General features: G+C 42.5%; 1 protein-coding gene across 10 annotated transcripts in view; it reads right to left on the reverse strand.

The window, feature by feature from the left end:
* The window catches only part of PHACTR1 (phosphatase and actin regulator 1), a 447,348-nt gene that overhangs the window by 214,427 nt on the left and 209,021 nt on the right, over positions 1-23,900 (reverse strand). Inside the window, exon 1 of one of the 10 annotated variants that reach the window (XM_048839852.2) lies at positions 4,514-4,780. The exons of 8 other annotated variants lie outside the window; for them this stretch is intronic. In XM_048839852.2, the coding sequence (XP_048695809.1) occupies positions 4,514-4,763 (250 nt within the window). In that variant the 5' untranslated portion in view covers positions 4,764-4,780. Of the gene's footprint in view, positions 1-3,917; positions 4,172-4,513; positions 4,781-23,900 lie in introns of those variants that run through there. One more of the 10 variants, XM_048839859.2, reaches the window with a different exon arrangement.

Raw genomic sequence — 23,900 nt, forward strand, 5'->3', positions numbered from 1 at the left:
AAAGGTGTGTTTTTACTGCGCGTTAGCGAACATGGTAACTAGCACTGGTAAAAACCCTCATAATGACAAGATTGTTCGTAGCTTTCTCCCATGTGAGCAGGTCGAGGTAAAGGCTATGGGTATGTCTAGACTGCAACCATAGGGTGTGAATACGAATCAAGTACACATACCTGATCTAGCTGTTTAGCTAGCTCAAGCTCCGGAACAGTGAATCCATGGCAGCGTGCGGGCCCATGTGGGCTAGCTGTGTGAATAATTACCCAGGGTTCCAGGCTGGTTTGTATAACCCGCCCTGAAGCGCATGCTGATGTGGCTTCACTGCTGTGGGTCCCTGCGGTAGTTAGATTAAAGAGAACATGGGTATGTCTGCTTGAGCTGCGATTGCACCCTGCAACTACAGTGTTGATATACCCCATGGGGGAAACCTAGCGTTTACCTCAAATTGCTAACCCGTGTGAAAACAAAAAACTTCATTAAGATTTTACCGTGCATTAGTTAACCTGTGGTAAGAACACACCTTTTTGCCTAAATAAAAACCAACCAAAAATCTCCTGTCTCCATACTTGCCTCTCCAACTACCACTTCATTGCCTCCGAGATCCTCAAGCATGCAGTCTACTCAGGCACAGTGCTGCCAGGATCACTCTCAGCAGCTACTGAAATCAAGGTGATTTGAAGGTACTCAGCATGTCCCAGGATATGCTTATCACCTCAACTTCCAGAGCACTTGGATCTGCTGTAATCCAATTCCATCCCTTCTCTACCTCCTGCAAATGTCCTCTTACCAAGTATCTTCCTGGTTAAGTACTGGGCATATTCTCATTCTCTGATCTTTCTGCCATTTTCAAAACACCATCTCTCCACCTCTGCTCTCTTCCTGGGGCTTTTGAGACTCTCTTCTCTCCTGGTTCTCCTGCCCCCCATCCTTCTTCAGCTCCCTACTGGCATTCTTCAGGGTTCTGTCCTCACTCCTTTCCTCTTTTCTTTTGACTCTATTACTAGGTGACCTCATCTGCTCTCATGGCTTCAATTATCATCTCTAAGATGACGACTTATACCTGTCCCTCCTCGACCTCTTCCTGTCTGTTCAGTCTTGCATGTCTGACTGCCTCCAGGACATTCCATCCTGTATGTCCAAATGCCAACTCAAACTTCAGCAGATGAAAACTAAACTCATTTTTCCTCACAAACAGTTCTGTGCCCCTTCCATTTCCATCACCATCCTCTCTGTCACCCAGACAGGCAGCCTAAGTGTTTTACACTCCTCTCTCTCTTTTTCAGAACTTTTTAATTCTCAGGTTTCAGAGTAGCAGCCGTGTTAGTCTGTATCCGCAAAAAGAAAAGGAGTACTTGTGGCACCTTAGAGACTAACAAATTTATCTTTTAAACATAGGGAAATAGTTTTACTTTGTGTAATGACATATCCAATCCCAGTCTTTATTCAAGCCTAAATTAATTGTATCCAGTTTACAAATTAATTCAATTCAGCAGCCTTTTGTTGGAGTCTTTTTGAAGTTTTGTTGTTGAAAAATTGTGACTTTTAGGTCTGTAATCAAGTGACCAGAGAGATTGAAGTGTTCTCCGACTGGTTTTTGAATGTTAGAATTCTTGACGTCTGATTTGTGTCCATTTATTCTTTACGTAGAGACTGTCCGGTTTGGCCAATGTACATGGCAGAGGGGCATTGTTGGCACATTATGGCATACATCACATTGGTAGATGTGCAGGTGAACGAGCCTCTGATCGTGTAGCTGATGTGTTTAGGCCCTATGATGGTGTCCCCTGAATAGATATGTGGACACAGCTGGCAACAGGCTTTGTTGCAAGGATAGGTTCCTGGGTTAGTGTTTTTGTTGTGAGGTGTGTGGTTGCTGGTGAGTATTTGCTTCAGGTTGGGGGGCTGTCTGTAAGCAAGGACTGGCCTGTCTCCCAAGATCTGTGAGAGTGATGGGTCATTCTTCAGGATAGGTTGTAGATCCTTGATGAAAACCTCTCCAGCACATTACCAAGGATCTACAACCTATCCTGAAGGACGACCCATCACTCTCACAGATCTTATCACTACAAAAGGTGCCCCCCCCCCCGCTGGCAATAGCTCACCTTACCTGACCATACACACCGTAACAAGAGTGATAACACCCATTGTTTCATGTTCTCTGTGTATATAAAATCTCCCCAGTGTATTTTCCACTGCATGCATCCGATGAAGTGAGCTGTAGCTCACGAAAGCTTATGCTCAAATAAATGTTAGTCTCTAAGGTGCCACAAGTCCTCCTTTTCTTAATTCTCAGACTACGACCAGCTCCAGATTCATTATCTACTCTCCATGCAACTGCTAAAACCTCTCTTCACTTTCCACCTTGAGTACTGCAACCTCTTCCTCTTTGGACTTTTTACTTCCCACTTCCTCAGTCCATCCAAAATGCAGCTGCTAAAATGAATTCCTCTGTCATGGGTCTGACCATGCCCATCTATGTGCTCCTAAGTTCCTTCATGGACTTCTCACTTTCTGCATTAAGCTCAGCCAACATAGCTGGAAATACAGTTTCATTACTTCCTACCATTGCATAAGAAACTGATGGCACCCGTAGCAAGAAAAGAGTTAATAGTTGTAAATCAAACTCTATCCTTTTAAAATTATTATGGTCAAAGACCACTTAAATGAGGAAGAATGAATTATAATACCACTGTACCATGAGGTAAAATCAGATTTCTGAGATGTCCCAAAGGTCTGTAAGGTGAAAGCCTGTCTTTCTTGTGCTTTTGTATTTCTGGGGTTACTGGGTTATCTCATAACTAGTGGACTATTGTTATTAGTCTATATCCCACTGAAAATTAGAGACTGAACAGACTAACATAAAAAGGAAGAGAGATTACAGTACTATGCATCTGAGAATCTGCTAAAGGGTACGTGCAACTGAGGTTATACACATAAGCACACATGTTTGTTAAAAGAAAGAGCAACTACGATCTCTTCTTACTGTGCTTGCAGTTATACATACAATGCTGTGGAGACCGAAAAAGGATGTTGATGTAATCCATTTACACATCAATTCAATTAAACTGGCAATGCATATTTTTAAAAAGTGGCTTAGTCTGTTTTTAGGGATAAATAAATCATGCTAATACTGTAAAGTACTTGCGACTGCTTTGCAAATCTCTCAATTTGATTTTCCTGGGGTTTGCTGTCACCAGCAATATGTAGGTGTGGGGAAAAAGCACTTATAATAAGGTACACAGCATGGTCTGATTTCTTCTCTCCATTGCACCGGTGTAACCAATAAGGGAGTTTAACCCAATGTGTATTTCCAGGATTCCAAGGCTATCTCCATACTCTACAGCGAAAGGAATTCCATTCAGCTTCACTTGCAATTTAATCAAAGGCAACTATAATTACACTGTCAAGGCTCTAATTTTGAAGGGACATTAGCAAAACCATAGTTACTTCATTAAGCGGCAGACCTGTGGCTGACAAAGGACTAGCAGATCCCAAATAATATTTTTCCTCTTCTGCTGAGAGCAAACTAAGCAGGCTTTTGTTAATTCCAGACCCTGCCTCAGTGTCAAAAGCTGTGAAATAAAGTGGCAAGCACCACAAACAGCGAGCAGCCCAGAGACACATTTGCAGTCAAAAACCTCTCTCTGACCTTCAGGACCTCTCTGCCTACTATATCCGTTTTAACTAGCTCTAACTCTAGAACCTTCAAATCTGAAATAAAATGTAAAGCAACACAACAAAACAAACTCATATTAAACAAGGACGTGGGGTACCATCTGTGAGGATATTTCTGCATGGATGGTTTTATGCCTCTTCTAGTTCTCTCCTTCTCCTAGTTGCTGACTCTAGCAATATCCAAACAATCTGTCATCACTCTGTTTATACATTGCTTTTACAGAACATAAAAAGCATATACTTACCAGTACAAACACCTGTGATTTTATTGTCACTCTCCTGGAATACCTTTCGAGGTTTTGCTCAACCCCAAAAGGAGTGGGGGAGGATGTGGTAGCAGTTGTCTGCTGAAGGACACTATATTAATTCCAATATAACCACAAACACCCCCCAGTGATTTGTTGCTGACAGCATGGTGAAATATCACACAAGATTGATTCCACGTAACACACTCTTCCAAATACCAATAATTAAGTCAGGCAAACTCTACTGCTGCACAGTGAAGAAAAAGTTGATGCACCAAGGCAGAAACACCGGTCTAATAAATTCATAGCAACAATGGTGAAACCAATGAATATATGCACTAATTTCTATGGCAACTAGAGAGTGTTATCCCCATTAGCTGCTAACACGAGGTTATTAAGATAACTGTCCTCCTGGCTTCTCTCTGGTCACTATGCTGAATACTTGCTCATTACATTCATTCGGTGCCTCCTGTTCTATTTTCCTGCAGTCCATTAAGTAGCAAGCTAAGCATCAAGCATCTGACAGTAGTGCACGCATACCCTACAATCAAACATACTTTTCTGTCCCCCTCACACACAAAAATCTCAGCACTCACCGTCACGGGCTTCCTCCCCGCGACTGCAGTTGCTGCATATATGTTTGATCTCCTTGCCTATGTGACAGTGTATCACAAAAGATACATTGTTGTTGTTGGTAGCAGGCTCCTTCAGTGGCTTCATCCTCACTAGACAGAAAGCTTTTTTTTTAGGTTTCTCCCCATTCATGGCTGGAACAGAGCCCTCCCTGCAGCCCGAAGAAGAAAAAGCAAGCATCCCAAGCTGCCTGATGTGTGTGGAATCCGCCATCCGTTCACTCTCGCCTTAGCATTTATCTGCCACCCCCTCCCCCCTCCAAGAATTAAGGAGAAGGGGGAAGGAAAGCGGGGGAGGGGAGGGGAGGGGGAGAGAAAGAGAGCGAGAGCAGGGAAGGAGTGGGAGGAGGTATTGTTTCATGGTCTCTGTGTATATAATGTCTTCTGCAGTTTCCACAGTATGCATCCGATGAAGTGAGCTGTAGCTCACGAAAGCTTATGCTCAAATAAATTGGTTAGTCTCTAAGGTGCCACAAGTCCTCCTTTTCTTTTTGCGAATACAGACTAACACGGCTGTTACTCTGAAACCAGAGCAGGGAAAAGCACTGCCTGAGCCTTGGTGGCCTCTGTGACCCAGCTGCCTTAACCAATCCAAATGATCTTCGCTGGAGGATGCTCTCAGCATGTCACTCCTCTCTCCACACCTGTGATACTTCTCAGCCATGGATTCTAAACAGCTTCATCAGCAAATCAGAACTTAATTATTTTCAGCTACCTTTGCTTGCTGCATGCTTCCCATGAGTGCAGAGCTGCCCCCGTGCTCTCCCAACGCCTCCTCCCTTTCCCTCACCTCCTCCTCTGGCGAACAAATGTGAGAATTACCATGCAGAGTACCAGTGTTGTTGGAAACCTTTGGTACTGTGCACGCAGGGACAGTCAACGCTGTGTTCCTTCTGCAGAACAAGCTGCAATTCTCTAGCCCACTGAACACAACAACATTGCCTGTTCTCAGGCAACACCACAGCCTATTCGGTTATAATTAATATTTTACACACAAAGGAAAATCATCCAGGATATTGATATAGGCTGGCTCCCCCTCTACTGCTCCTCTGCAGACTCACTTGGCTATTTGAGAACTAAAGACAATTGGGCTATATGCACCTATCACAGCCAGTTTTGGTCTTTCCTTTTTTTTTTTTTTTTAAAAATAGTCCTTTCACTCTGGCTTTTCCAAATTCTGGTTAGCTCTTTTAAAATACAGAGGAGGCGTCTGTCTGGTGGTTCTCAATGACAGCCATTGATACTAGCTGGCAGTGACTGGTGACATCAACGCAGGCTTCTCTGGAATGGAATCACTCTTCCTAGACCAACCCTGGCTATGGCTCACCAAGGAGGAGTGCAGACACGGAAAGTCTGTTTGGGCTACTCATCGCAGGACGAATACCCTCTCTTTGTTTCTTCACCCCCTTTCCTAACGTGCAGCTGCTCTGAAGAGCTACAATACCATCTCTGGATACTGGTAGTCAGGGCAGTGGCTTTTCAAAGGCCCTCACAAAGCTCCTGGCTTATAGGGGAATATTCATCTAATGTCTTATGATCTGTCATCCCCTTTGCCGATGACAGCCCCATAGGAAAAGACCACATTGCCTCGATTCACAGTTCTGTAAAGATACCAAGCAGCTTCAAATGGTCTGACCCTCTGCTGAAGCAGTGCTTCAGGGAAGGACCTGGAACACTGAACAGAGATATCCTAGCGGGGGGGTTGGAGGGGAGAGGGAAGGAGGGAGGGAAGCGAGGGAGACTTTGATCCTGCAGTGCCTGGGGAAAGAAGTATAGGAGAACAGGGGAGGGGAGAGATGAGAAAAAAAAAAAACTCATGGAGAGGGAGCGCTGTTCATTTAAATCTGTAACTGGAAAGAGGTTGGGTGGGTTCCAGGTTGAAGCTCTACAATGTAGCGGAGACAGAGAGTAATTTTCGGGATAGTGCTGGTACCTTTATTTTTATTAAGTTCCCTGTTCAGTGATAGAAGAAAGTGACTCACTCTGCAATTCTTTGCCATTGTCACACGACATTTTAATACACTCCATAGGCTTAACGAGACTGAGTTTTGCCTGACCAAGGAGGAAAACTGAGGCAGACTTCAGGATTTTGCCTGATGTTTTTAAATTAATATTTTCTGTCCCTCTTCATGATTTTTCAAAATAAATGAATAAATAAAAATACACGTGATGAACTTCTGCCCTGCTTACCATGCATCGTTCTGACGCAGGTGTCCCTTCTCCCCTGGCAGCACTGGGAACTGAACCTTGAGAGGTCTTTTATGGCAAAAATTGCAATGCTTCATTTTTCTTGGCATGGTTCACAGTCAGATTAGATACTGTTAGAGCCCACTACTGTAACATGGGCTGAAAAAGGCTCTCAGTAGAAAAATGCCATTTACTCAGCCATGCAACACAGCCTATACATCACCCTGTGGGTGTGTTTGTGTCAAATGGAGTCAGTCACTTCAGGTTAGCTACTTCACTAGCATCACACAGGGCTTGATCCTGCATTGGTTGCTCATCCAAAATTCCCCATTGACTTTAGTGGGAGTTTTGGGGGCACAAGAAATGCAGGATTAGAGTCTCAATAGCAAGCAAACAGATAGATGTGATAATATATGTGCATCCCATTTATAAGGGTGAATGCATTTTAAAAAGTACTCTCTTTAACTGAGTTTCAATCACTCAGCAAAAATGTACGTTAAATTAAAAATGCCAAAGAAAACAGCTGAAAATTAGTTGCGTCTTCATTCATTGGCCAAAACAGGAGCTCAGGGCCTCAGGATTTCCTCTACCACCATCTTGCTAACTCCTCAAATTGGGTTAAACACGGTTATGAGTCAAAAAGTAGTTCTGCAAACATTAGGGGTAGCTACAAGCTACGTCATGAACTTCCCAAAGTTCAACTGTGCGCAGCCCTGGAGTTTTACATTGCCACAATGGAGAAGTAGGTCAAGAGAGGCAAAGTAACTCCAGATGTGAGCTTTCCCAAAGCGTAGGGGGTTTCAGATCTAGCCCTCTGGTTTGGGTCTAACTTCTTATTCAACATATCTGCTCCCTGCTGACCAATCCTGGAGTGCTGCACAAGGCTTGAGTAAACAGGCCTTGCACAGTAGATCACTGAGGGAGACTGAAGGAGCAGACTACTAGTATAGCTGCTGCTAGATGGGGGCAAATGGTTTTGTGGGTAAGGCACTGGGCTAGGACTCAGAAGAATGTAGCTCAATTCCTGAATCTACCACAGGCTTCTTGTGTGACCTCAGATAAGTCACTTAAGATCGCTCTGTTTCTCAGTTCTCTGTCTATAGAATGGGGATGAGAATATTTCTCTAGTTCACACAAGTGTCATGAGAAAAAAAATGACTGGACGTCTAAGAAGTGTTCAGAAAAAAAATGCAGAGATAGGGGCCATATAAACAGACGGGTAGTAGGAGGGGTGGGTAGCAAGTGCAGCCTTGGATGCTGACGAGTATATCTATTTAGTTACACCCATGGTCATGCCTACACCCCTCTGTTGTTTTACCCATCGTCATAACTCATGACCCTCCGCACTGCTGCCACTGCACCACAGGTGCTGCCCTATAGCGTGCACTTGCAGGCCTTCCCCACTGGACACTGGAGCCCTGGCTATTCTGCTGCGTTTTTGGAAGCACATACGCTAACAAGCTTGCCCAATGGGCAACACGGATTCCATTCAGATCTGAACCCAAATTACCCATGAGAAAGTCTGGCACATTGCATCCAAAGTACATAGCACCTGCAGGAGACAAACACGTCCTGAACCCATCTGCAAATACATCTTTTGTAACATGCACTTCACTAGAGCATGCAAACTGCTTTCATTCCCAAGAGCTGCCTTATAGAAAGTCTGAATTTGCCACAGCTCGTAAGACAAAAATATGTTTTAATTATGATCTGTGTAATTACGGTAGAAGCTGCCGCTGCTAATCATTTCTAGCACAAATAATGGAAGATGAACATACTGCAGTATTCCTGCAGGAAATAACTTGCTTCGTCTTGATTTTAACAAAAGCCAAAAAAGCCATAACAACCCTTTCTGTTCACTGCCTCAGTAATGTTTGCAAACCCAAGTACTCCTTACTACATTGTGGCACCTAAAAAATGACCGAGACAGAATGATCTTTTGGGCTGGGCGTCAGCAAACTTGTGTTCTACTCCAACCTCTGCAACTGACTTTCTAGGTTACCTTGGGCAAGTCATTTCACCTCTCTGTGTTTCCGTTTCCCTTCCACTCTTTGCCTGTGTAGGCTGTAAACTCCTCAGGACAGGAACGGTCTTTTATGATCTCTATGTCTAGAACAATGGGTTCAGAATCTCAGTTGTAGCCCTAGGCCAGCTATAATACAAATATCACCTTCACCACCAATTTGGAATAAAGAATGCTCCAAACCAGAAACCCAGATCTGAATATCATGAACCCTGATGACAGCTCAGATCAAGATTCACATTCCGATCCAAACGTTGAGCTCCAGCCCACCTTTCCCCTGGAACGCATTTCCTCATATCTCAAGATTACCTAGCTGGGAACTTCCTCTTTATGATACTATTTAGTTGTTTTCAAATTATCCCTGTAAAGGCAGAGAGAAGCAATAGAACCAGTCAGCTAAAAACATCCAGGCTCAGATTTTCAGGTGCCCCAGACCAGTACTCAGTTCAACTGGAGAGTGGTTAAAAGAGGGTTTTCTGCCTACCTTCTCCAATCCCATGGGGCTGGGTAAGCACCTGCTAGAACTCAGAGCAGCCCAGAGGCTTGAAATCATCTGGAGCACCGTACACTTCGGCCATGCCTTCTCCTGCTCTTTATGCAGAGGAGCAGGTGTTGGGATTGTAAAAAAGCTTCCCACAAGGTCCTCTTTGCAGCAATAGATCAGCATAAATGATGTATACTGGGGTTAAGTATCCCCATAGATTTTAGATCACAGGCTGAGGCCATTTCAGTGGTTGCAAGCTGAAATGTTTGTGATCCTGCAACATTACATTAAATCCTTGTTTTGCACAGCTCTTTAGCCTTATTTACTGAATAAGTATTTATTTTGTTCACTTGGCCTATTTGTTTTAATAGCTACCTGCTGATCTATATTTGGAATCTCTTTGTGTTTGGCAAATATTGTCTAACTTTTCCCTTTTTGTTTCATCTTCCCTTTCTACTATGAACTGCATACTGTAGTGCAGCTAGTTATCAATGGGCACAGTATACATAAACATTGTCCCATACTGCCATTAGGGGCAGGACAAGAATATAAGGTATAGCTAGAACTAGCACAGGTGTTAAAATGAGGAAAACTCCCCTGTAACATTTAATCAAAAAAACTTTTCTCCCATTTTTTGATGCACTTTGAAATTTCAGCAGATTTTTTTCCAATACATTTTGACCTGCTCTAGTTACAAATAATAGAGAGCCTGTAGCGCTTTCTCCATCAGACTATTTCAGAGAAAGCTCACGAACAGTGTACTATTGCTGCAGCTCTACTAAACCTTGTCATGGCATCAGGAGGAGAAGGAAATTGACTTCTAGGTTTTTACAGTTGGCATTCATTTCAATGCTTCCCTTCCCCCCACCCCAGTGCAAAAAACATTATTAGGGATGGTGATGACAAGAAAGTGCCAAGCTGAACCAGAATCTGGTCTGGTGGTGTCTCTTATGGGCATTTATTCCATCACAAACAGCACAGGCGAGTAAATGTAAGCATAAAATCAAATACTGCAGGGCTGTGTGCAATGACTAACTAGATACATGTGCTATCGGGTACTACAGGGTAGACTATATTTATGTATTTTATTGTACTATTTACATATCTAAATCAACAATCTCTAAATTAAGGAGAAAATATATTATATATAACTAGCCTGATGACAGCAAAAAACTGATCAACCATCAATATAACATCCCATTCAACAGCACCCTCTACTTATCACCTGGGAAAAGCCTAGAAAACCAGATGACCCTTTTAGGGCACCAGGAAGTTGCAGAGAAAGTAAGTAAGTTCCAGAGCAAAGGATCCCTCATTGAGAGTTCCTTGCCAGCAGCTATCTTACGGTAAAGCTATGGGGCTTTCAGTCTCTGTGTTTTCAGTGCCTAGCACAATGGGATCTGGGTCCATGACTGGGGCTCCTAAGCACTACTGCAATACAAATAACCACCAACGGGTTTTTTAGATATGGAGTGTTTGTGTTTAACACTTATTTTTTTAAATTTTAAACATTACATAAACTCCAGCCCATTAGAGCAACCAGAGCCTGGTGCAGACCACAGCCTGCGACTCTCTGCAGTGCAGAACCCCACCTTCTGAAATGGAGGGCGACCTTTGGTTTCTGCAGCCACACCCATATCTTTCCACAACAATCACAGCTGCTCTGCACAGAGCCCAAGAGTCAGGCGATCACAAATGTTACAGAAACACACAAGGAGAAGGGAATGGAAGTGCCCTTTCTTGGTTTCCCCTGTGTTTTTAAACACTGATTAACAGCTATGTGGAACTTCTTGTTCTTCTTGCTGGGCCCATGAGGTCCCAGGTGCATACTGTGTTGTTACACAGTCATTCCTTCATTTAGGAGAAGGCCTGCTCTATTTTGACACAACACCATATGGTGCATAAAGACTAACTGGAAAAGTTACCCACACGGAGGACAGCTTGGGAACACCTGTTTGCTGCACTGTGACTAACTGCTGGTGGTAAAATAGACGTATGGGAAAAAAAGATGTGTGTATCATCCTATCCATCATCCACAAGAGCAGGGGAAAGACTGCTGAGCTACCGTTTGAATGATGAGTAACACACACAATGCCAAACCCACACCTGCAATAGGTGAATGAAAGTTGGACGTGGTTATAAGGCTATGTCTACATTACGAGGTAGGGGTACGATTCCCCTACTTTTTGTACACATGCTTGCGCTAGTTCTCATCAAGTTAGCATGAGTATAAATAACAGCGTAGCTGCAGCAGCGAGGACAGTGGCAGCAGATGCATGGCTGAGTCATGCCGAGTACATGCCTACCAATGTCAGGTAGGTTTGTACTTGGCACAGCTCAGACAGGCCTCTGCTGCCACGACTGGCGCTACCATGATTACAGTGCATCACGCCTCAGCTTGTAGTGTAGACACAGACTAAGCGAACACACATGACGAACCAATATGGAGGTGGGGGCATAAGAGGGGAGAACTAATATTAGAGCCAGGTGGTGTTTTGAGCAGAAAATATTAAAGGTGAAATTCTGGCCCTATTGAAATCAATAGAAAAATTCCCATGGACTTTAGTGGGGCCAGGATTTCCCCCCAAGTCTTTGGACCTGATTCAGATCTCTGCGAGACCAGAGTTAGTCAGGAGTAACACCAATGAAGTCAATGCAATTACACCACTCTTATGCTGACGAGAGATCAGAATCAACTCTGTAGTCAGTTTAACAATGTATAAAACCTGCTGTTGTAAAGGCACCAACACCACAAAAATGTAAAGGCAGTGGCAATTTCTAGACGCACAAACACTTGTCAGCTTCCCAGCCAGTTATGTACTGCCTGAAGTGGAATGAATGCAAAGTGTGATACATAATAGAGCTTTTTCAAAAAACACTCTTCCCTCTTCTCATAAATAAATAAAGTTAGCTCCCCACCTCCTGCTTCCCGCCCACCAGAGGGAGAGTCTGCTTCTAAAAGACCAGGAAAAGTGTAGGAATTCAGTCAGGTACCTATTTGGAATTACAATTCTTTGCAAGGTTATACTCTTCTACAGAATACTCAGACAAGACCTGTGAGGTAAGGAGGAAGCGTTTCCATGAGCGTATGTGCAGCAAACCCTCAGGGGAAAGACTGCCTTATTCACGTTTGAAGTGCTTCTAGCCACAAAGGAGGAAGGGATAGAGACCAGGTGAACAGCCTGAACATATGGTAGACATGAGGCCAAGTACTCAGCAAACTGTGTGAGGGACGCATGCAGAACTGCTTCATTTTTAGGTTTTTTCCCCTCCCTACTGCCAAGAAATGGATATTCGAGCCAGCAAAAAAATAGGAGCGAGTAAAACTACGTATGACCAACAGGTATTGCAAACAAGGCACAAGTCTGAGCTGCTGGGAGAATTTCAGAATTACTTATTGCAATTGTTTCATTTCATACATATTAATTTGAATGTGTTCAAGGATATGTTTTAGGATGACATAGTAAATATAGGGGAAACCAAAGAATAGTCATAATTACCAGAGCAATGCGCAACCACTGCAATGCAACCTGAAATGACGTGAAACTTGGCAGGTTTCCAGTGTTGTTACAAACTCAAAAATTCAGAGCAAACCTGTCTGAAGATTCATTAAGGCTTGCAAACTACCTGTATGAACCTAGTCTTCATTTTGGGTGACCTTATACAAGGCGCCAGATATAAATCAGCATAGCTCCATTGAAGTAATCAGGGCAAGTCCACAGCTTTGGTTCATTTTTTCCTGCAGTTGTTGCTTTCTAATAGCCTCCTTTGAAGGCAAGCGTTATGTGTTCTTCTCCCGAGATTCCCAGTAAAATTTGTACAGGTGTTTACCTTCTCATTCACTCATCCACTCACTGCTCATCACCCACCTGCCAGTGGCTACTGACTCCCATATAAAATGTCAAAATCAAGGGCGAAAACCACATTACCTATATAAATAACCTATGTAAATATATATATATAAATAACCATAACAAACTTCCATCAGCAGCTATAGTAGGCAGGGTAACCAAATATTAAGGTAAGTTTGTGGTACATCTCGATTATCATTCTTTAAGATAACTCCATGGTATCACAACATTATTCTTTCAGGATTTTCACATGCTTTAAGAGGGAATTTACAGAAATATAGGCCAAAGTTTTCAAAAGTAACTAGTGATTTCTGCTGCCTCACTTTTTTGGGTGCTCAGCTTGAGCCCCTTGTAGGGGCAGATATTCAGAAGGGAGGGCACTCAGCACTTTCTGAAAGTCAGCCCTCTTTAAGAAGTCTCAAGCTGGACATGTAAAATGGAGACACCCAAAACCACTAGTCATTTTTAAAAATTTTAGCCATATAAATTATAGATGGAAAGACCCATCAGGCTATCCATTTCCACTCCCTTACGATGCACAATTGCTCTGTACGTTGTCTAGTGTTTTGCCTGGCCTATTTTTAAAAAGATCTTTCACCAGCTCCTTTGGGAGAAAATTTAAGAAAATAGGCCAAAATTCTGCTTTCACTCACATCAATACAATTCTACTGAAGGCAGTCAGATTGCACATGGTAGCTCAAAGCAGAATTTGACCTCACAACTCTGTCTACATGGCTAATCAAATTTATTTCTGGCAATATCAGCTAACATGGTTGCCTGAAAAAATATATACATTCTAATAATCCCCTGTTGATAATCCATAGGTTTACTGCCACTTTTCCAGACAAAGTACAGGAGGATCACCCTGCTGAAATCTCTGATAAAGTCATACATCTAAAGTAAACAAGAATAAGATTCATGCCTGTTAACCAGAATAAAAAAAGAATTAATACAAAGCAAATTCATGAATAGCTATTATCTGAAAAGTTCTCCACTGGCTAGCGAGATCACAAGGCCATAGTGAACAAGTTATAATATTAAATGTAGTGGGATTGACTAGATTTTTTGTTTTTATAAGTGGCTCATATGAAGTTAATTGGTAGTAGTTTAAAACATTTTACCTGAAAATCAGGAATATTATAGTGTATTAAACACATTCCCTTAGATGGTTCTTTCAAGACAAGCAGTTGGGAATTTAGAAAAGTAAGTTTTCTGGAGTTACCCTAGAACAAAGTCATTTGAGCTGGCTCAGGTTTACACAGTCACATATTTTCGCTGTCAATATGGGTTTAGGCTAAGCATGAAAAACAGAAGTTAGAAAGAATTCCCTGCTGTGAATTTCCTATAACAAGAGTAGGCATTGCAAATGTTAATAATGGTCATAAAATTCTCTCTCTTTAAAATTCATTCATAGTTGTTTTTTTCTAATCATGAAAAATACAGCGTATCTGTTCATCTCTCCTGTTTCAGAGCATAACCTGATAGAGTTGATCTATCTCATGTAGTACTGGAGTACATTCTTTCTCCTGCTTTCTAATTGGCCTCTATCCCCTGCCTTTGCTGAAATACTTCTTTGGTCAAAGGTTGTCTAGCAATCTCTGCCATAACCAGTGTGTTTTAGGACCTTTCCAGTCTCCAGGCTGGATGATGCATTTTGAGGAACCTTGGACCTGAGGATGTCATAAAACATGGACTTGAAAAGAAATCATCCAGTCAGTGAGAGTGCAAGGCTTGAACGAACCATGATGAAAGAGCACTCAAGGAAGGGGATCTGTTGAAAGAGAGAGACAGAGATAAAAGTTTGGGAGGGCAAGAAGAAGCGAAGATAAGGTGAGATACTGGGGCCAGGAATTTGAGGTGCAAGGAAGAGGTATCAGATAGGGAGGAACAGGAGAGAAAGGGAAGAAGAAGGAAAATCTTCCTAGCACCAGGAAAGTTGTGAATATATGTTCAAAATATCCAGGGTTTAATTAAATTGACTGATCCTCCCAAACTTCAGAGGTTCCCCATAACTAAAGAGCACTTTGCAATTTGGCATGGACAATATGGGATTCAGGGCAGCTAGAGATAAAGACTAAGGTACATTGGAGGAGTTGCAGAGGAAGCATTCACAGAATCTGCCCACTTTATGCCCAGGGAGGCACACCCTGTCAATCTCTCACTTTAATAACTAAAATTCTCAATTAAAAAAGAAAAAAAAGGACAAAAGTTCCTAGGACAGCACGCCACTCCAGTTTAGTTATTGAAAAACACTGAAATTAAACAAGCAGCTTTTGACCATACAATTAATGTCTTTCTGGATCTTTCTTTCCTTCTGCAAGAGAAACAGGCTCCTCTGAACAGCACGGACATCTGCATGAGGAGCCTTTCATGTTCTCCAAGAAAAAACGAAAAGGATTCTTCCTCTCCTCTGCCCATCCCCCTTTTCTCATTGCAGTCTAATCATTTTTCAGTGTCAGACTCTCCGCTCCTTAGCGGCTTTCACTGTGGATTGGCACGGTACACAAACCATATATGAAAAGTCTCACTGTGCGTCAGCCCCATGTCATCATTCCCTTACTGTCCCAGAGTTTAGCAAAGCTAGACTAGTCTCAATAATACCAACAGACAATACACATGCCATCAATCGAGCTCACTGACAAAAGAAATAGCAAGTATTGTTTGCCTTTTTAAAGCCCTGAATAGCAATCAACAAAAGAAGCTAGAGTAAGCTGGTCTAAAGAAATAGCTGCATAATCAGTTCCTGCTGAAATACTGGTATGTATTTTAAAATAAAATTTGCTAAGCATTTTAACATCTGTCCCTTGGAGAATTATAAAGTCTAGAGATCCAGAGTTGTGTTTGAGAGAGTTGTGTTTTTAAAGAGGGTCTTTTCATACAGGAAGGAAATTTTAAAACCATAGCAACCACACCCAGGGCCGGTGCAAGGATATTTTGCGCCCTAGGTGAAACTTCCACCTTGTGTCCCCCTCCCCATCCCCCCGGAGCATCGCTTATTATAAAAACTTTCAAAAAATGAATACTGCATCAACTGTTTGACATAAACATTGATTAAGAGATCAAGATAACTTTTCCTTAAAATTAAGCAATGTTGATTGTAATTGGAAATACACCCTTTTTAGTTACGTATACTTCCTTCCTTCTTTCATATCAAAATCTACTACATTTTATTCTACCTTTAGAATATCCAATTATTGTTATTAATAAAATTTATAAAATTAGAATGGCGGATACTCCGTCATACAACAACAGACAATATCAGTATGACAAATTTCAACAACATACACACGCATATTCGCACATGATAAACATATACACTCAAATACTTAATATACACACACAACTGACAAAGTATTAGCGAAATGATGCAGCAGCAATTGCCAGAGTCTTAGATCTGAAACAACTCAACAAAAATAGTTAGCCTCAGTTGACAACCTCCGAAAACTAGTAAACTTAGCATGATAAACAGCCTGTCAGAACAGGTGAGGGCTGCGGACAACGAGAAATGACGTCATTGCCACTTTGTACTGTAGTGAAGCAGTACGCTTGTAGGCCCGCTGGTGTAGGCTATAGCTGTAATGTACGAGAGAACGACAAGTTAAAATGCAAGCGTTTCTCTTTTGTTTATTCATTTGTTTTTCAGCAATAGTGAAAAAAAAATTTGGGGGGCACTGCTTTTTGGCTCCCCCAAATCTTGGCGCCCTAGGCAGCCACCTAGTTCGCCTAGTGGTGACACCGGCCCTGAGCATACCTAAATAGTGTCAACTTTCTCATGCATATTTTAAAGAATTTAAAACCTTATGTTTTAAAGCTCTTTGCAATCCTCACATGTAGTATGTGGTAATTATTAATAATGATCTTAGCGAGGGAGAGTAGAATAACAACTGCTCTTACTATTTGTTAATTATCATATCTCTTGAGGTTTCAGTTAGGAATTTCCTCCCTCACAAGCCCAGTTGCTCCACCTGTATGACACTGCAGTGAAATTATAATACTCCATTTGTGAGATCACAGTTTTTGTGCAACTACAGACTGCGGTAATACCATAACCAGAAGTTAAACATTTCACTGAAAGTTCAAAAAGCAGAAGAAGCTGGGACATAAGCTTTCAGAAGAGAGTCCTCAGTAAAACATACATTTTCAACCAGAGCAGTGGGAGTGCAGAAAAATCCTGGCAGCACACACTGCTTTTTTTTTAATTAATCTCTGCTTGTATTACCATAATGCTAAGAGGCCCCCGCTGAGATCAGGGCAGTACTGTGCAATTCTCTGTACATAAACATAGAGATAGACTGTTTGTCCTAATGATGTTTTCTTTCAAGATTGATAGAGCCAGAAGAGTTCCCAGAAGTCACCTACTACAGGACAGGCCTAACAAAGAAAATAACAGAACGCCACTAGCCGTCACCTTCAGCCCCCAACTAAAACCCCTCCAACGCATTATTAAGGATCTACAACCTATCCTGAAGGATGACCCAACACTCTCACAAATCTTGGGAGACAGGCCAGTCCTTGCCTACAGACAGCCCCGCAACCTGAAGCAAATACTCACCAACAACCACATACCACACAACAGAACCACTAACCCAGGAACCTATCCTTGCAACAAAGCCCGTTGCCAACTGTGCCCACATATCTATTCAGGGGACACCATCACAGGGCCTAATAACATCAGCCACACTATCAGAGGCTCGTTCACCTGCACATCCACCAATGTGATATATGCCATCATGTGCCAGCAATGCCCCTCTGCCATTTACATTGGTCAAACTGGACAGTCTCTACGTAAAAGAATAAATGGACACAAATCAGATGTCAAGAATTATAACATTCATAAACCAGTCGGAGAACACTTCAATCTCTCTGGTCACGCAATCACAGACATGAAGGTCGCTATCTTACAACAAAAAAAACTGCAAATCCAGACTCCAGCGAGAAACTGCTGAATTGGAATTCATTTGCAAATTGGATACTATTAATTTAGGCTTAAATAGAGACTGGGAGTGGCTAAGTCATTATGCAAGGTAGCCTATTTCCCCTTGTTTTTTCCTAACACCCCCCCCCCCCCCCCCGACGTTCTGGTTAAACTTGGATTTAAACTTGGAGAGTGGTCAGTTTGGATGAGCTATTGCCAGCAGGAGAGTGAGTTTGTGTGTTTGTGTGTGTGTGTGTTTCGGGGGGGGGGGGTTGAGAAAGCCTGGATTTGTGCAGGAAATGGCCCACCTTGATTATCATACACATTGTGAAGAGAGTGGTCACTTAGGAGGGGTTATTACCAGCAGGAGAGTGAGTTTGTGTGTGTGTGTGGGGGGGGCAGAGGGTGAGAAAACCTGGATTTGTGTTGGAAATGGCCCAACTTGATGCTCACTTTAGATAAGCTATTACCAGCAGGAGAGTGGGGTGGGAGGAGGTATTGTTTCATGGTCTCTGTGTGTATATAATGTCTTCTGCAGTTTCCACGGAATGCATCCGATGAAGTGAGCTGTAGCTCACGAAAGCTCATGCTCAAATAAATTGGTTAGTCTCTAAGGTGCCACAAGTACTCCTTTTCTTTTTGCGAATACAGACTAACACGGCTGTTACTCTGAAACTTCTCTAGCATTATAATCCTCTGAGCTGAAAACATTCAAACTTCAGGACCCATGGACCTGATCGTACAATATACTAGTGCGTCCTGCAAGGTGCAGAACACTCCCAATTTCCAATAAGACAGCCAGGGGGCCTTCAATCTCTCTGCAGGATGAGGCCTGAAAATTTACCAGGGCTATGAAATTCACAGTACAAGGGGAAAAAAAAATTTCTTTGCATCAATATATAGAACCACTTTCATTGTTTGTGTTCAATGGGAGTTTTGTGCAAACATCCGGGGAAGAATATAGCCTTCAGTGCTTCAAGTTGTTTGCTCTGTAGTAAACACTTCTTTTGTGCAGAAGATGCTGTTTTTGTTGTTCTTTCTTCATAGGCAAACTAAAGGTAATATTATTGATTATTCATCACGGGTATAGCAGCCTATGAATAAACAACACCTTGATCTAACTCAGACACCACGCTGTGCCAACAACTAAAGGCAATAAGAACCAAATTATTAATTCCATAGCATGAATGCACTACAATGGGAAAAGGTGCAGGAAGCCTCTTCCCTGGAAACGCAGCCATAACGTGGATACCAAGTGTAAAGTTCTCCCTGAGAAGAGACTTGTCTGAGCGGGGTGTGGCCATGGTCCTGTCCTGCTAGGGATTGATAAGAAGCTAGAGGGCTGCAACAGTGACTTTCCAAAGTTATAGCAAGGGCACTCCCTGCTTCGGAGGTGCATCTCTGCCTCTCTTCCCAGCAGGTCCTGATTTCTAAGAGCCATAATCAAGGCTTAAGCATTCAGGTCACTACCAAGGCTCCCCTCCCACCTAGCCGTACCTCTCAACAGTCCTAGGTTCTTAGGGATAGCCTGAATTTAAATTATTTGTGTCTGCTCCAACTTGGAGTCCATCATGCCAATTCTTCCAGGCTGACTCCATTCCCTATGAAGGGACCTCCACCACACCACTCCCTGCTGGGTTAACAGGCAGCAAAGGGCCTGAGGCACAGTGATAATCACAGGCGATGGGGCTTGACCCAGCTGTGTGGAGGATGCTCAGCAGAGGCATCACCCACTTGACAACAGCACAGGAACATAATTCAGTGGCAGCCTTTAGAGGGGCTGAGGAGGAGAGTGAGAGGGTAAGGCAGGGTGGGGGGTATATGCAAGGCAGACAGGGCCACTTCTGCTGCTCCAGGCCAGTGACTGGGCTAGTTATCTGCTGGGAGGGGCCAGTTGGGATCTCCAGCTGTCACCGTTTAGAACATCAGTGCCAATCTGGGAGTGACTGGCTAGTGGCAGCTCATGCCAGCTCAGCTAATCAGGCATCAAAATGGAAGTAGTGAGACCTGTGAGAGGGGAAAAGATGGTTCCACCGCTCTCGCCCGTCCACCCTAGGAGAGCTAGAAAGGAAGAGGGTGATTAAATAGGAACAAGGACAGGAAAAGAAGAAGCAGCTATTGTGAATAGTTGGCCTGGTGTTTAGGCACTACTGACATTAGCAATAAGAGGTAGAGGATGGTTGGCTGATGGGGCTCGTAAGGATACAGGGAGACTTTCATCCCTAAAACCGCAGACTGAAGACAGGTCAGGTCAGTCCAGACTGAAAGCTGATGCTGCCTGATAGATTTCAGCAGCCTACGTGAAAGGAGTTTGGTGGTCTCAGACTTGTTTCCAGTGTAAGCTCTTTGAGGCAAGGTCTTCTTAGAATCATCAATAATTATCTGGATCACAGTAATGCCTAGAGGCCGCAACTGTACTTGGGGCCTCTTTGTATTAGGTGCTATTGAAACACAGTGAGAGACAATCCCTGCCCTGAAAGTCTTGTAATTTAAACAGAAAAGACAGAGAGACCAAGAGAAAAGAAGTACTATCATCTCCACTTATCGATGGGAAATGGTGGCAGAGCGAGATTAAGTGACTTGCCCAAGGCCAAACAAGGTGTCTCTAGCAGAGCTAGAATTTGAACCAGCTCTCAGGAGTTCCTTAATTACAAGGCCATCCTTTCTGTGTATTCCTGTACTGTGTTTGTACTCTGTGTTTGGAAAGTGCCCAGCACATGTTAGGCACTAATGCAGTCTAGATAATAAACAATAAATAGCACTTGGCTTTAAGCAGCTTCTTTCAAAGGGCAGCTGCAGCACATTTCAGTTGCTCCCTTCCAGGTCCCCTGGTGAGCAGGAGAACAGAGATTAGCTGGCGAGACCTGATGCAGCCACCAAGGGAAGGAGCACGTAAGTGGCCAGAACCTTAATGCTGCCTGCATCAAGGGAAGCAGGTGACAACATTATACCTGCTCATTGGGTAACTCTTCAGAAGAGGCCACCCAAGCCAACCCTCCACTTCTACCAAAGGTGTAGTGGTGTGGGAGGGAGAGGATGTAAAAAGGTGTGTAGCATAGTTGAGCTCCCCATAGCAATTTTCAGCTGGCTAGGGTTCTCTCAGGACCACAGCCAGTTGTTGTAAGTTAGAGCAGCCTTTAGACTGCTCTAACTTACATCAGGGCCAGGACTGGGGCTGGAGCAGCTTGAGAATTAGGGAGCAGCAGCCAGTTCCCTGACAGCCCCTCCTCTCTCCTGCACCAAACGTACCTTGCAGGAGAGGAGAATATGGTCCACAATTTTTAAAAGACAACCTCCTATTGGGGATTTACTGTAACTGCTCTATTGGACCTATATATTTACGAAGTTGATGTTAGGGCAATATTTTAAATACATCAGTGTGGGTGGGTCATGTCTGTTTCTTTGCCCTTCCATATGTAGGCTGGTTTGCATATACTTGTATGGGGAGCCTAAGATTAAATGAACAAAGTAAGAATATTTCTTGCCCTTTTACATCTTGGGAACAATGAGTGGAGTGTACGTGGGCAGAACTCACACACTGTGAGAAGGAGTGTATTTAGGGTTAGTGGGGAACGGAGAGTGGGAGGGCTAATAGGAGGGACTGTACGGATGGGAAAGATAGAAGGAAGGAGGGGACAAAAGGTTGCGACTCAAGTGGACAAGAAGAGAACTGAGACAAAGAATGGAACAAACAGATACACTTGGGCCCGGTTTAACTTCAAGAAATTGCTCTGGTGTAACTACATCGATGTGGTAACAGTTGTTACATTTATAGATTTTTAAATTCAGCTTTGCAATTAAGGAAAGTATTCAATTACTTCACAATTCAAGTATACATCTTCCTACTGCATGATGATGTTATGAAGTCCAGGGTGCCACTTCAGATATAACAAAAGAAAAAAAAAAAAGCTCCATGTTTGGGTCATTTTATGTTGATTGAGCGGATGTGATTGAGGCTGCCTTTGGATCACATCTGAGGGAAGCAGTATAGCATCTTTTAATCATGAGGAAGATAGTCTAGATTTACCACTTAAAACATTAAGACACTTTAAACACATATGCCCTAACAATGATTTTTGATAAAACAAGTCCTACAAGAACAATATTTCAGGAAACAAGTGGACACGCACATTTTTGAATGACTTTTTAAAAAAAAAAATCAAAAGGAAAATGACTACGCAAGACTCAGTATGTAGATTTAAAATACAATATAGCTTTAAAGGTTAAATGTTCTTTGCAGATCATTGTGCTCACAATGCAAAATACATTGAAATTGAAACCAAACATCCTGAAACAAACCCTACCAGAGGCATTAACTATGCTCCAGTGAGCATTCTGGCACACTTTAATGTTTCAGGTCAATGAAGCTTATTCTGAGCAAAACATCTGGAGCATTATAAATCTAAGTTGGTTTTTTTCTGTGCTGCAGTTTTCACTTCATTTTTTTAAGATTCCCCTTAATTATAACACGGAGCAAATGACATTTCACAACACTAACTCCTGCAGTTGTTCCTTCACTAACTGCCCTATTTGTTTGCAGGTTCCTCCCTTTTCCTCTTTCCTCCCACACAAAATCGCTTCCCAGGGCCTGACACTGAAATCCTAATTCAAGCAGCACTCCCACTGGTTTCATGGGAGTTTTGTCTAAATAGACATTCTAGGTCTGGTCTCTTAGTAAGTTCTGAAATTCATTCATAGTTTACCCTGCTTTCTCATTTTCGTAGGTGTTGGTGTCATTCCAGGAGGTTTACATTTGACATTAAATATTCAATACGTAAAAATATAAGGTCAGATGCAGATCTGGTGTAAGCAGGTGCAAGGATGGTCACTTGGCTTTTTAAAGAGTGTTATTCAAACTGGAATAGGCATAAAAGTAAGACCATTTGTATATAAAATTGTATGGATTCCATTCCTGAAATTCATTTTACAAAATCCCCTCAGAGATAGCTGTGTGCTAAAGACGGGCATTCAGCACATTGGCCTTGAGCCTGCCAGGTTCTGAGCTCCTTCAATTCCCATTTGATCAGCTCTATTTTTAGTTTAAAACTTATAGTTTTTTAAAAATTGTTAAGTCCTACAACTTCCATCCCTCCTCCAATATGATGCCCCAGCATTCATTATGTTGATTGTGTCATATCAACTGGAAAACTCCATTGGAGCATGAAGCTGACTTCTACAGGGATGCCAGATAAGTGCTATTTGACTGCTATAATGTGCAATTTTGCAACTGTTAAAATCTACAGTAATAATGTTTTACTATCTTACAAATGTTAGCCTAGAGAGAGAGCGAGAGAGAGAGCACAAGACTTGGGAGGAAGGATGGTTTTGTGTTTAAGGCATTGACTGAGATTCTAAAGAGCAGAGTTCAATGACTGATTTTTCCACAGGCTGTGTGTGGGGTTTTGGGCAAGTCACTTCATTTTTCTGTGCCTCCATTCCCAGCTGTAACATAGGGATAGTAACACTTCCTTTCTCTGACTTCTCTATTTAGATTATAAGAATTTCTTGGCAAGGACTGTCTCTTACTATGCGTATGTACAGCACCTAGTACAATGGGGCACTGAAATCAACTGGGGCCTCTAGGCACTCCTGACATACAAATAGTAACAACAGCAACAACAGAAAAGACTTCCTCTCCTCATATGCCATTTTCATGCTCAATAAATATCTAAGATAGCATCAGCATAGTGCATAAAGGGGCACTTGTAAGTGTACTTAAAACTAAGTAAGGGGTGAATATGAGAAAGGCCAGAGGTTCAATTTAATGCAAAAGTTTGGATGTTTAATTTGAGCTTTATTCAAACCCATTTTGTAGACAAAAATCAAGACTTGAAATCTTTAGAGAAAAGGCTTTCTTAGAAGATTCCTAGTACAGCCAGATTACATCCCCA

The sequence above is a fragment of the Caretta caretta genome, chromosome 2 (assembly GCF_965140235.1).
Source record: "Caretta caretta isolate rCarCar2 chromosome 2, rCarCar1.hap1, whole genome shotgun sequence".
NCBI classification, from domain to species: Eukaryota; Metazoa; Chordata; order Testudines; family Cheloniidae; genus Caretta; species Caretta caretta.